A 14,493-nucleotide genomic window follows, 5' to 3' on the forward strand; every position below is an offset into this window, starting at 1 on the left:
TGTGTCCTTTTAGAAATGATAATCATAGTGTGAACATAATCATTGTCTTTGCTGTATTTCTTTGTTCTTGTTTATCTCAACTGTACTTTCAGAATTTTCCCATTTATATGTGAATTTTTGGTAAAAACAGAATTTATCTGTCACTCTGCTCAGCATAATTCTTTACATTTCACAGACAGAAACTCAAGGTGAGCTCCAGCTTTGCCAATAAAAAATGATTTAAGACCTCAAATTAATTAATAGAAAATACAAAACATAATGATGTAATTATGGTATTCAGTGTCTGTTGAGCTAATTTAAGATGTATATGCCCTGCCTCTACATGAGCCCTGATGGGTGGTGTTAAATTATGACAAAAAGCACCAAAGGAGATGACATAGGCTATAAAATTAAGCAACCATATTTGAAGCTCAGTAACAGGGGTGTAGAGATGAGGGCGGTTATGGGGGCAGTTCTCAACACATTTTTGTTATTATATGTCGACCTGATCTTGATTTTGTCCTCTTCTTCCATTTTCTTGACAGAGGCTTCCTCTCTTTTCTCATCTTGTAAATTAAGGAGACAGTTTTATTTTAATGGGATGCACAAGCCAGGTGATGTGATCCTGGGTGGGCTGTTTGAGGTCCACTATACCTCAGTCTTACCTGAGCTGACGTTCACCTCAGAACCACATCAGCTCATCTGCCAAGGGTAAGTTTCACACAGACACACACACACACACACACACACACACACACACACACACACACACACACACACACACACACACACACAGCAGACAAAAGATAGTGGATAGATAATGTTTTACTCTTTAGTATTTGATTGTGACATTATACTTCACACACAAAGCACACAATGTGCATAATGGATAATTGATAATGTACTTTTTGCATAATATTTTGTGGTTGATAGCAACATTCTTTGTGCTAGCTTTGACCCTCCAGGGTTCAGGCATGCCATGACCATGGCCTTTGCTATTGATGAGATCAACAACAACTCCAACCTGCTGCCTAATGTGACTCTGGGATACAGTCTTTATGACAACTGTGCTACACTTGTAATTGGATTCAGTGGTGCATTATCATTGGCCAGTGGTCGAGAAGAGCAGTTTCTGCTCGAGGAGACTTGTTTGGGAACCCCTCCAGTCCTGGGGATTGTGGGTGATTCCTTCTCAACATTTTCTATTGCCACCTCTGATGTGATAGGTTTATTCAAACTGCCCATTGTAAGTTTACTCCCTCCAGTCTCAGCAGTGTTTTTGATGTGCCATATTTGAATAAATTTCACATGTTAAAATGATAGAACATTATACATTAAATCTCAGCTACAGCTTCTCCAACAAGCATTTATTTGATTTGAGGTGATAGTTTTGTTTAAGATTTCATAATGATGAAATGTTAAATTGGTGAAACATTTTAAATGTTTCTGCTGACTTGCAAGTAAAACCTGTGTGCATACTGTGTTATAGGTGAGTTATTTTGCCACATGTTCCTGCTTGAGTGATCGGCAAAGGTTTCCATCTTTCTTTAGAACAATCCCCAGTGATGCTTTTCAGGTGAAACTCTCTTCTAACAAAAACAAATGCAAAATATGTTTTGCAGAGATTTTGAGTGAGAGTGAGTGAAAACTGAATAGTTTTTCTTGTCTGGAAAAGTGCTGCATTTACTTTCTGTATAATCGCTGATTTAGAAAAAGGAGTGTAGTGGGATCAGTAATTGTAATTTTATGGTGTGGCACAAATGGCTAGGTTTTCACTGAAAGGCTATCCTAAATTGTGCACTAATCCCCCTGCTCTCTATAAAATCAGGTGCGTGCCATGATTCAGATTCTGAAACACTTTGGCTGGACATGGGCAGGTCTGCTGGTCAGTGATGATGATTATGGACTCCATGTTGCGCGATCCTTTCAATCAGACCTGGCTCAGTCTGGTGGAGGTTGTCTAGCCTACTCAGAGATTTTACCCTGGGGTGACAACCCAGCTGAACTAAAGAGGATTGTTACAGTGATGAAGACATCCACAGCTCGTGTGGTCATTGTGTTTGCACATCAAATCCACATGATTCAACTTATGGAAGAGGTATCCATCCATCCATTTATCTATGTTGTAGTGATTCAGCCCTACAAAGTAGAATCTATATGTTTCACATTGGTCTGAATGTTTTTCATTTTTTTTCATTATTATTATCTTACTATATAATGACGAAAACTCTGTCTGTCTGTCTGTGGGTGTGTGTGTGGGTGTGTCTGTTTCACGTTTTTCTCCTCACTGACTTGGTCAATCCATGTGAAATTTGGCACAGTGGTAGAGGGTCATGGGAGGATGCAAATGAAGCAATATTACATCAATTGGCCAAAGGGGGGCGCTATAGCAACCGATTGAAATTGCAAACTTTGAAAGGGCATATCTCATGCCCCGTATGTCGTAGAGACATGACACTTTGCACAGAGATGCCTCTCCTCATGAGGAACAAATTTGCCTCAAGAACCCATAACTTGAGGTTATACAGATTTTCCACCATTTTGAATTTTTTGAAAAAAGCTTAAAATCAATCTCTTCCTAGGAAGTTTGACCGATCTGCATGAAACTGGGTGAACACAATCTAGGGACCAATATCTAAAGTTCCCTCTTGGCAAAAGTTGGAAAACTTACTAAAACTGAGCTTCTATAAGGCAATGAATATTGTGGAGGGCGTGGCTCATCACATAAAGGTGTATAACATCTCAAGGGTTTCACCGGTCACCACGCAACTTTGTAGACATATGACCACACATAATCTGAGGGGACCCCTCCATTATTGACCTGATCAAACAAAATGGAGGCGCTAGAGAGCTAATTTCTTATCTAGGCCTAACCGCAATATCCATTTTTACTGAACTTGGTAGATATGTAGAACAGGACGCCTCAAGGTGACTGGAGAAATTTAACTCTAATTGACAACTGGGTGGCGCTATAACAACAGAAAAATGCTTAAAAATCACTAAAATACGACCAATCGCTGTGGCTCCCCCTGTGGCCGAATGTTGGAGTTTTTTTTCTCATTTTTGCTATGACTAAGTCATGATATGGTATGCTGTACATAATCACAGAAACTGTCAGTGTGTCATTCTGTCAGCGTGCCCCACTTTTAAGTCAATACAACACATAAACACTTTAACTATCTGCCTTTCAACGTGCTACCTCAACTACTAATATACAGTTTTAGCCCACTAACTATCCCACTATTGGCAATGGCACTACTGTACTTTCAACAAAGCAATCGTATCAAATTCACAAAAACTCTGTCTGAATACATTGCTCTTCTTAATGGGTTCAGTTGACTATTTAATCTGCAATTTCCTATGACCTGTATCCCAAATACACACCATGTGAAACTGTACGCTGGCAGCTGTGCACTCAATGGGTATGGACTAGTTATATTAAAATTATACACTTTACAGGTGGTGAGGCAGAATGTGACAGGCCTTCAGTGGATGGCCAGTGAAGCCTGGACTGCAGCTGCTGTTCTCCAGACTCCCCGTCTCATGCCGTACCTGGGTGGCACTCTGGGCATTGCCATCCGCAGAGGAGAAATACCAGGGCTCAGGGATTTTCTGTTAAGAATACGTCCTGACCTACATGACAGTAATAATTTTGGCCATAGCATGGTAAAATTGTACCCTTACGATCACATCTGTAATCAGAGTAATTAATATTGTTATTTTTGTTAAGACTTTGTTTTAAACACATTTCAGGTGAGGCAGTTTTGGGAGCAGACGTTCCAGTGCAGATTTGCTCCCCCTCCAGCAGGTTGGATGGAGGCTGGGGAAGAACCATGCACTGGTGATGAAGACCTAGAGAGTGTGGAGACTGAGTTTCTGGATGTTTCTAATCTCAGGCCTGAGTACAATATATACAAGGCTGTGTATGCCCTGGCGTATGCTCTTGATGACATGCTGCGGTGTGAGCCAGGGAGAGGGCCTTTCAGCAGGCACAGCTGTGCCACTCTGCAAACATTGGAGCCGTGGCAGGTGTGATATCAGTTTACACTCCACCTGTTTAGTTTTTGAAAACAGCTGCTACATCCTAAGGTACTTACTGACATATATATTCATTTGGGGAAATGAAGACAATTTCAACTATGGCATTAGTAGGTCAGTTTTAATATTTTGTCTTTGAGTAGAGGGCAGAATCTTTAAGTTGCAAGACAAAATAAAGTTCCTTTTATTTTGTGTGTGAAAAACATGATTACTTAATGGCAACAGTGGTTAATGACATTTAGAGAGCTCGCATTTTCATGTTTTTAGAATAATGACTAATTCACCAGTCAATCACAAAGATAATCTGAAACCATATGCACAGTCAGGAACAGTATTTTTTTTTTCAAGTCTCCTTGTCACAATACTTATCTATATTGTAACCCTTTGTAGCTCACATATTACTTGCAAAAGGTCAACTTCACTACACCATTTGGTGATGAAGTGTCATTTGATGAGAATGGTGATGCCTTACCAATATATGATATCATGAACTGGCTGTGGCTCCCTGATGGACAAACTAAAGTTCAGAGTGTGGGTGTTGTTAAGAAGTTGGCCTCCAAAGGTGAAGAGCTCACACTTGATGAAGACAAAATCTTCTGGAACTTTGAATTCAAACAGGTTTCTTATTTAAATTGATTATTTGACCTTGCACGACACACAAGAATAGAATTTAACAGTGTGGAATAATTGTGGTATGACTCTGACAATCCCTACAGCCACCCCAGTCAGTGTGCAGTGAGAGCTGTCCTCCAGGAACTCGCATGGCCAGGAAAAAGGGGCAGCCTGTCTGCTGTTTCGACTGTGTCCCTTGTTCTGAGGGAAAGATCAGTAATGAAACAGGTTGGTATCATTATAAAATTATGTTATAACGTGGAATATGAAATTATATTTGGGAATCTTTTTGGTGCCCAGGCAATGGAGACAAAGGTGCAGCTTCCCACCACTGCAGACATCACAGTTCCAATTTCTGGCATAGATGGCCCATCCAACATAACTGTCAGTATTTACAGGAGGGAGTGGCATTATTTTAAATGCTCTGTTCCCCTGTTTTCACAGACTCCATGGAGTGCACCAGTTGTCCAGAGGACTTCTGGTCCAGTGCCCAGCGAGACCACTGTGTTCCTAAGAAAACAGAGTTCCTGTCCTATCATGAGCCTCTGGGTATCTGCTTGACAGCCGCCTCACTGCTGGGCACATTTATCTGTGCTGTTGTCCTTGTAATCTTCATCTATCATCGCAGTACACCTATGGTACGCGCCAACAATTCAGAACTGAGTTTTCTGCTCTTGGTGTCACTGAAGCTATGTTTCCTGTGTTCACTCCTGTTTATTGGACGTCCCAGGCTGTGGACATGTCAACTAAGACATGCAGCATTTGGGATCAGCTTTGTGCTTTCTGTTTCTTGTATTTTGGTAAAAACCATGGTGGTTCTGGCTGTGTTCAAGGCCTCCAAGCCAGGAGGTGGAGCCTATCTCAAGTGGTTTGGTGCTGTGCAGCAGAGAGGAACAGTTCTGGTTCTTACTTCTATTCAGGCAGCAATCTGCACTGCTTGGCTTGTCTCTTCCTCACCAGCTCCTCATAAAAACACTCAATACCACAATGACAAGATAGTTTATGAGTGTGTAGTTGGGTCCACAATTGGTTTTGCAGTGTTGCTAGGTTACATTGGCTTACTGGCTATCCTCAGCTTCCTGTTAGCATTCCTGGCCAGGAATCTTCCAGATTGTTTCAATGAGGCCAAGCTCATCACATTCAGCATGCTGATCTTCTGTGCAGTGTGGGTGGCCTTTGTCCCTGCTTACGTTAACTCTCCAGGAAAATATGCAGATGCAGTGGAGGTATTTGCCATCCTGGCCTCCAGTTTTGGCCTCTTGGTGTCACTGTTTGGACCCAAATGTTATATTATCCTGTTGAGACCAGAGAGGAACACAAAGAAAGCAATCATGGGTCGAGGAACTAAGTCATAAAATCAGCAATTAAAGTAAATTCATCAAGTCATCTGACCCGCTCTGTATTTTGTATTCAAAAGATGAAATTAAAAGCAATAAAAAATGCTAATAAAAATGAGTCTTACAGTATTACTATTTAAATTTTGGCATGTTCGTTAATTTTAACATTCCTTGGGATGCTCCAAATTCCCAGCCACTCCTTCCACCTATGACCATCTTATCAAGACCTTTGACATGTCCTTCCACATCCCAGGAACCCAGGTTTCCAATTTCAAATGAAGCAAAAATGTCCAGAGTGGCTTATTTCACCCCATATATTTTTCTTCGGCCTCAATTTGTATTTGAGTCCTTTCAAATCTATCCAAAACAACATAAATTGTAGATAAGTTTACCATGCATCTCCACAGGACCTACTTTTCACCATGTCAGGCACAGTTAAAACACACTTCTGGTTCCAACACCACCTCATTTCATTCACAAATCTCTCTGCTGCATTCTCAGGCTTCTACTCCATCAGCTGTAGGTGTCACTCTATATTAATCCAACCAGATTCTGCCACAATGTCTCCCAAACCAATCATACTGTTTCTGTCTTTCTATATGTTAATCAGATGATTCCACCCAATATACGTATTTTGTATGATCGTAAAACTCCTGTTGGTTCTGGCTGTGTTCAAGGCCTTCAAGCCAGAAGGTGAAGCCAGTCTGAAGTGGTTTGGTGCTGTGCAACAGAAAGGAACACTGCCGGGGTCTCACTTATAAAACAATGCATAGGGTCCATACTAAAAATGTATGTACAAACAAAAGCCAAAAACGGTGTGTGCCAAAAAGTATTCGACAGTTTGTACTATCAGGCTTCCATTTCACCATCTACGTTGTGAATTTCCCATCTCCAAAATGTTTGTAAGCATTGGTCAAAGTTTCTATCATCAAGACTGTTTTTTATACATCACAACTTTGCATGGGAAGTGGCATATGCCTATACAGGCCTCATTTTGTGCATACGCAGTGTTTATAAATGGGACCCCTGGTTCTTACTTTTCTTCAGGGACCAACCGGCACTGCTTGGGACTTTGCCTCACAAACTCCAAATAAAAACAGTCAATATTACGATGACGTTTTTGTTGGTGAGTATGTCATTGGATCCACAGTTGGCTTTGCAGTGTTACTGGGCTATATTGGCTTACTGGCTATCCTCAGCTTCCTGTTCCTGTTCCTTCAGTGAGACTAACTTTATCACTTTTAACATGCTGATTTTCAGTGCTGTGTGGGTGGCAAATTTGCAGATGCAGTGGAGGTATTTGCCATTCTGGCCTTCAGTTTTGGTCTCTTGGTGGCACTGTTTTGACCCAAATGTTACATAATCCTGCCAACACCAGAAATAAACACACAGTGAGTCATGGAACCACCACACATAAAAGTCCTTGAAGCAACCTTGTGAAGAAACTGAAAGCAATAAAGATGTTTGTGTGAAACTCTTTCTTACGTTCTTTATTTTTGCCCGTTTTGCTCCATCATGTTCCCTACTATTTGAGAAACGCTGATAACTTTGATAGACTTTGCTTCAGTTTTCACCAGAGTAAGACTCAAAGATTAAATCAAAGATTAAATCAAACCACTTTTATGTGACAGTTGTATTTGTTCTAGTACCCCCACAAAGGATTATTGAAACTTTGAGGAAGCTACTGTCCATCTCCATACAGTGTGAACTGATGAATTGATTCACTGAATACCACTGTTAGTGCTCGCTTCTGCAAGTGATTCATTTGCATAAATGAACAGTAACAGACAGATGGAACAACCTTAATGGGTTCTTGTCTCTGTGGAAAAAAAAGAAATGTTATTACATTTAATTTAGTCCCCTATACAACAACCCACTGGTGCAGAATACAAACATGTGAAGCACTTAATCAAATCCTCTAAGTTTAGGCATCCTGCCTCTCCACCCAAGTCAATAAATTTTCACACTTTGTGACTGAAACTTTGGATATCAACTGCAGTGAATGTAGTTGTGCTCATAATACCATATAGCTACACCATACCATCACTACAAGAATTAATATAGTGTCAAAAGACCATAATTCCTGTCCACAACATGAATGAAAAAGGTATATCATTGTTTTGCCTTAAAGCATTACAAAAAGGCATCAAAGTACCACCCAAACATATGGTACACATTAAGTTGTACTAACAAAATCCAATTATGGGATATGTAATACCAAATGGATAAAAATAAAAGTAAAAAAAAAACAAAAAACAAACATAAAACAAAAATGGACTCAAACAAGAGACACCTAATCAATACTATGTAGCTGATTACAAATCCAAGAGACATTTACAGAGTGTATTTAAAAAATAAATAGGATTGAGCCTTCATTTTCTACATAAAAAAAGAAAAGGTAAACAATAAATTTAAATCTTTAAGATGGTTGATGGCTAATACTTGCTGAAAAACTTGCTGATATGGCGTAGCATTTACATTAAGTTTAAAGGGAAATTTCGGTTGATTTCAACTTGTCTCCTTTCGTCCTAAATTTGTTTCAAGTGACTAGTGACATAAAAATAATAGTTAGCATGTTAGCCGTTAGCCTAGATACAGCCGGGGTGCATAGTAGCGTCAGACCTGTTAAAACATAAGTGAAAGGGCATACTTCAAGTGCAAAGTTAGTCCGCTAAACAAGCTTTTTGTCCACAAAGACCGCCTCATACCGGTGCGGTGCCATGTTTGTTTACCATTTAGCTCTGCTTTCCAAAGCGCAGCCAAAATATCGCGAGAACAAGCGGCGATCTCATACAGTGCCTGAAATCTCGCGAGCTCTAGATAAAGCCCAGCTGGATACTACTCCAGGTGGAGGTGTCTCGTCCTCTGTCACATCCAGACCTTGAAAATAAGGCTGCAACCGGTCCCATTCCTTGCAACAGAGGCCTTCCTCTTCTGTGGGCACTGGGGCACAGCATTCACAGGTACACCACCAATCTCCAGAGCTACGCAGCCTTGCAGCAGCCATTCCTCCTCTCTCGTCCTCTACCTGTTGCGCCTCTCTCTCTATCCTCCTCCGTTCTTCAATTTCACGAAGCTCTTTGTCAGTGTATTCTGGCTCAAATGAATAAGGGCAGCCATCAAACTCTGCAAAATCAAATTCCTCCTCCACAAAGTCGAAGACTGGCAAAAAGTCAGCCATTATTCTATAAATCTTTCATCAAATAAATTAATGAACTTATCAGGCTACTGTCCGGTTCTGCCTTCCAGCTGTTGGTGCTTGTTCTCGCGAGATTTCAGGCACGGTATGAGATTGCTGCTTGTTCTCGCGATATTTCGGCCACGCTTTGGAAAGCAGAGCTAAATGGCACCACACCAGTAAGGTAAGACAACACATCTACATGTCATTTTCTATATATTCTCTGACATTTATCCTAACGATATGAGGCGGTATTTGTGGAGAAAAAGCTTGTTTAGTGGACTAACTTTGCACTTGAAGTATGCCCGTTCACTTGCGTTTTAACAGGTCTGAAGCTACGATGTGCCCCGGCTGTATCTAGGCTAACAGCTAACATGCTATTATTTTTATGTCACTTGTCACTTGAAACAAATTTAGGACGATAGGAGACAGGTTGAAATAAACCGAATTTTCCCTTTAAGATGTTATATTAACATAATTAAGCTGACGTGTGTTGTGCCCTGCCCCTGTCACCCTAGTGGATGATGTTAAAGAATAAACATTGACAGAAAGCCTGCAGTGGGGATTACATAGCGGTGTATATAAAATTAAGTAACCCTGTATAAAGACCAAAAACAGATGTGAAGGGAGGAGGGCAGTTATGGGGCCTTTTCTTGACAGATATTTCCTCTTGTGTTTGTGTCTTACCTTGTTCTTTTTCTCTTCCTCCTCTTTATGCTCTGTGTCTTCCTCTCCTCCCTCATCTTGTAAAATACGGAGAAAGTTTCGTCTTAATGAAATGCAAAAGCCTGGTGATGTGATTCTGGGTGGGCTGTTTGAGGTCCACTTCACCTCTGTCTTCCCTGAGCGAACATTCACCTCAGAGCCACAAGAGCCCAGCTGCAAAGGGTAAGTTACAAAGACATGTAAGAGACAGTATAGATCTGTACAAGTTAAAATGTCTGCTCATAATAATAGTAAATGGTGATTAATGTAACTTTCATGAGAGTTTCAGTGATACTTTGATTTTCTTTAGGATAAAGCCCTAAAAAGTAATTTATTACACCTGCATAATGTTATCAATACAGGTTAAGAGTTTAGTTTTTACAGAGCTGCATTGCTGTTAAGTGGTTAATAGTGTCATTTTGTGTGTTAGCTTTGACACTCTAGGGTTCAGGCATGCCATGACCATGGCCTTTGCTATTGATGAGATCAACAACAACTCCAATCTGCTTCCAAATGTGACTCTGGGATACAGTCTTTATGACAACTGTGCGGCACTTGTCATTGGATTCAGTGGTGCATTGTCACTGGCAAGTGGTCGAGAGGAACAGTTTCTGCTAAAAGAGAACTGTTTAGGAGCCCCTCCAGTCCTGGGCATTGTGGGTGATTCCTACTCAACATTTTCTATTGCCATCTCCAATGTATTAGGTTTATACAGAATGCCCATTGTAAGTTTCCTATTAGCATTTGTATTGTATTTTAATATACTGTATTTCAATTAATGTCACCTGTAAAATTCATACATTGTTGAAATATTCAGACAGGGTCTGACTTGCATGTTTTCTTTAATTTTACAGGTGAGTCATTTTGCCACATGTACCTGCCTGAGTGATCGGCAACAGTTTCCATCCTTTTTTAGAACAATCCCAAGTGATGCTTTCCAGGTGAAAGACTATTACAAGTTGAGAACTCCAAATAATGTCTCTTTCAGGCTACACAGAATGCTCATAGAAATTGTCCTTAAATGAAACAAATCATTTTCTTCTCTCTTTATGGGATTAATTAAGATTGTGAAACATATGTAAACATACCGTATAACACACAAAAGTTAAAAGAAATTTAAAAGTTAGCTATGTATGATATTTTAGTCTGTGCACCACTCCCTTAACACTAATATATCCACTCAGGTGCGTGCCATGATTCAGATTCTGAAACACTTCGGCTGGACTTGGGTTGGCCTTCTGGTCAGTGATGATGATTATGGACTCCATGTTGCCCGATCCTTTCAGTCTGACCTGGCTCAGTCTGGTGGAGGTTGTTTGGCCTACTTAGAGGTTTTGCCCTGGGACAGTGAATCAAGTGAACTCAGGAGGATTGTACATTTGATAAAGACATCAACATCTCGTGTAGTCATTGTGTTTGCACATGAGGTTCACATGATTCATCTAATGGAAGAGGTTAGAATGAAAAAATTACAATGAAAACCACCCATTATGCATTGAAAAAACAGTTTATTTAACTCCCTTTATAGTTACTGTACCTTTCATTGCAATTTGCGGACTCAGTGTTAAAGTGGGCATTTTCCACTTAGTAACTTTTGATCATCTGTGCTCATATGACAAACAAAGCCAGACAGAGGCTCTGTTGTTGGCAAATCTATATTTGCTACAAAACATAGTGTATTTTTTTTCAACAGAAGTCTGAAATATATGTTTAATGACATGACACACAGGTGGTGAAGCAGAATGTGACAGGCCAGCAGTGGATAGCAAGTGAAGCCTGGACAGCAGTTTCTGTGCTCCAGACGCCCCGCTTCATGCCATACTTGAGTGGCACACTGGGCATTGCAATCCGTCGAGGAGACATACCTGGGCTCAGGGAATTCCTCTTGCAAATACGTCCTGACCAAAATGACAACAACTATGAAAATAAAATGGTGAGAGTTGATTCTTGTGAATTCATTTCAAATTAATTCATTAATTGATAACATGGATTGTTATTTCTATAAATACTGTCTTTTTATTATCTTTAAGGTGAGACAGTTTTGGGAATACACTTTTCAGTGTAAATTTGATCCAGCAGCTGAAGCTGAAGGGGCACCATGCACTGGACAAGAAGATCTAGAGAATGTGCAGACTGAGATTTTAGATCTTTCTAACCTCAGGCCTGAGTACAATATTTACAAAGCTGTGTATGCTCTGGCCTATGCTCTTGATGATATGCTGCGCTGTGTGCCTGGGAGAGGGCCTTTCAGTGGGCACAGCTGTGCTAATGTGCAAACACTGGAGCCATGGCAGGTGGGATATCAGCTTACACTCTACCTCTTTATGTTTTGAGAACACCTGCTAAACCTTGAGGTACTTTCTGAATGTAGTTTTGTGAGTACCCCCCCCCCCCCACATGTGTTCAGTACTAGACATAGCAGGAGAAATAAATTCCCATGTAGTTTTGTGACAGTAATGACTGATTAATGCTATTTAACCCAGGAAGACAAAACAGCCTGGTGTCTCAATCCTTAGACTAAATTAAAAAAGTTAAAAATGTTTCAAAATTTAAAATTGTCGTTGAAGTGACTTTGTTCAAACTATTTGAAAGTATGATAAATCTTTGTTTGGATGGAATTACTCATTTTCAGTATTTGTTTCGTCTTTTTACAGCTTGTACATTATTTGCAAAAGGTCAACTTCACCACAGCATTTGGTGATGAAGTGTCATTTGATGAGAATGGTGATGCTTTACCAATATATGATATCATGAACTGGCTGTGGCTCCCTGATGGACGAACTAAAGTTCAGAATGTTGGTGAGGTTAAGAGGTTGGCCTTCAAGGGTGAAGAACTCACAATCAATGAAGACAAAATTTTCTGGAACTTTGAATTCAAGGAGGTTATTTCTGCTATCTTCAGACACCTCTACATTTTGCAGGTAAATCTTGACAGTGTATCAAAATACACAATGATGGATAAATATGTCTCCTTACAGCCACCCCGGTCAGTGTGCAGTGACAGCTGTCCTCCAGGTACCCGCATGGCCAGAAAGAAGGGGGAGCCTGAGTGCTGTTTTGACTGCATCCCTTGTTCTGAGGGGAAGGTCAGCAATATGACTGGTTGGTATTCAGTTTTATACATCACAGTTTGGAAAAATAATATAAACATGTATCTCAAGATTTTCCCTGTATTCTCAGACTCCATGGAGTGCACCAGTTGTCCAGAGGATTTCTGGTCCAGCCCCCAGGGTGACCACTGTATTCCCAAGGAAACTGAGTTCCTGTCCTACCATGAGCCTCTGGGTATCTGTTTGACAACTGCCTCATTGCTGGGCACATTTATATGTACTGTTGTCCTGGTAGTCTTCACCTGTCATCAAAGTACACCCATGGTACGCGCCAACAATTCAGAACTGAGTTTCTTACTCTTGGTGTCACTAAAATTATGTTTCCTGTGTTCTTTGTTGTTTATCGGACGTCCCAGGCTGTGGACATGCCAACTGAGACATGCAGCATTTGGGATCAGCTTTGTGCTTTGTGTATCATGTATCCTGATGAAAACCATGGTGGTTCTGGCTGTGTTCAAGGCCTCCAAGCCAGGAGGTGGAGCCTATCTCAAGTGGTTTGGTGCTGTGCAGCAGAGAGGAACAGTTTTAGTTCTGACCTGCATTCAGGCAGCAATATGCACTGCTTGGATTGTCTTTGCCTCCCCCATGCCTCATAAAAACACTCAATACCACAATGACAAAATCGTTTACGAGTGTCTAGTTGGCTCCACAGTTGGTTTTGCAGTGTTACTGGGCTATATTGGCTTACTGGCTATCCTCAGCTTCCTGTTAGCCTTCTTGGCAAGGAATCTTCCAGATAACTTTAATGAGGCCAAACTCATCACTTTCAGCATGCTGATCTTCTGTGCAGTGTGGGTGGCCTTTGTCCCTGCTTATGTTAACTCTCCAGGAAAATATGCAGATGCAGTGGAGGTATTTGCCATCCTGGCCTCCAGTTTTGGTCTCTTGGTGCCACTGTTTGGACCCAAATGTTACATAATCCTGCTCAGACCAGAGAGGAACACAAAGAAAGCAATCATGGGTCGCGGAACAACTTAATGATAGAAGTAGCAGTTACAATAAAATTAACTAGTCTGAACCACAATGTGTTTTGTATTCATTCAGTCGTGATCTGCCTGTGAAATAACCAGTATGTAACAAACGAGTAAGGTTTTTTATATTAATTAATTAAGTAATGAATTTGTAACAATTACATTCACAAGACACTGGAAGCAATAAAAAATGTCTTTGTAATGTCTTAATCCTGTTCCCTACCCATAATGAACTACTACACATACACATATCGCATTTCCGTATACAAAATCTGTTTACATATGGAGTAAAACCAAATGCAAGACGAAATGCATCTCCACTGATAAAAGCCATCCAGTGGCCAAAGTGAGAGACACAGCTTTGTCTCTTGTTATCCATTTAACACTTAAGTATCTGGGATAAACATGTATCGAATAATTATGTCAGAAGCTAAGAATCACCCACAATATTAAATACAACATTATCTCTGTCAAGGTTTCATTTGTCCAGGTCACTGGATATATTTTAGTGTTGAGAGGCTTAATCAGTTTGAAACTAATTGATGAAAATGTCCTTAAAACAG

At 40.4% G+C, this 14,493-nt stretch overlaps 2 protein-coding genes across 2 annotated transcripts; both read left to right on the top strand.

The window, feature by feature from the left end:
* The first annotated feature begins 472 nt into the window (after positions 1-472).
* On the top strand, positions 473-5,984 carry LOC125888289 (extracellular calcium-sensing receptor-like). Its single transcript, XM_049575556.1, has 9 exons — positions 473-690; positions 931-1,225; positions 1,469-1,555; positions 1,808-2,077; positions 3,439-3,645; positions 3,733-4,008; positions 4,408-4,635; positions 4,734-4,857; positions 5,074-5,984. Exons 1-9 carry the CDS (start codon positions 581-583, stop codon positions 5,982-5,984), a joined length of 2,508 nt encoding a protein of 835 aa, XP_049431513.1. The 5' UTR covers positions 473-580.
* Positions 5,985-9,907: 3,923 nt separating this feature from the next.
* On the top strand, positions 9,908-13,937 carry LOC125888999 (extracellular calcium-sensing receptor-like). Its single transcript, XM_049576657.1, has 9 exons — positions 9,908-10,032; positions 10,280-10,574; positions 10,704-10,790; positions 11,034-11,303; positions 11,579-11,782; positions 11,880-12,143; positions 12,504-12,731; positions 12,828-12,951; positions 13,030-13,937. The coding sequence occupies exons 1-9, from the start codon at positions 9,923-9,925 to the stop codon at positions 13,935-13,937; spliced, it is 2,490 nt and encodes an 829-aa protein (XP_049432614.1). The 5' UTR covers positions 9,908-9,922.
* Positions 13,938-14,493: the final 556 nt, after the last annotated feature.

This window comes from Epinephelus fuscoguttatus, linkage group LG5, assembly GCF_011397635.1.
Source record: "Epinephelus fuscoguttatus linkage group LG5, E.fuscoguttatus.final_Chr_v1".
In the NCBI taxonomy this organism is placed as follows: domain Eukaryota; kingdom Metazoa; phylum Chordata; class Actinopteri; order Perciformes; family Serranidae; genus Epinephelus; species Epinephelus fuscoguttatus.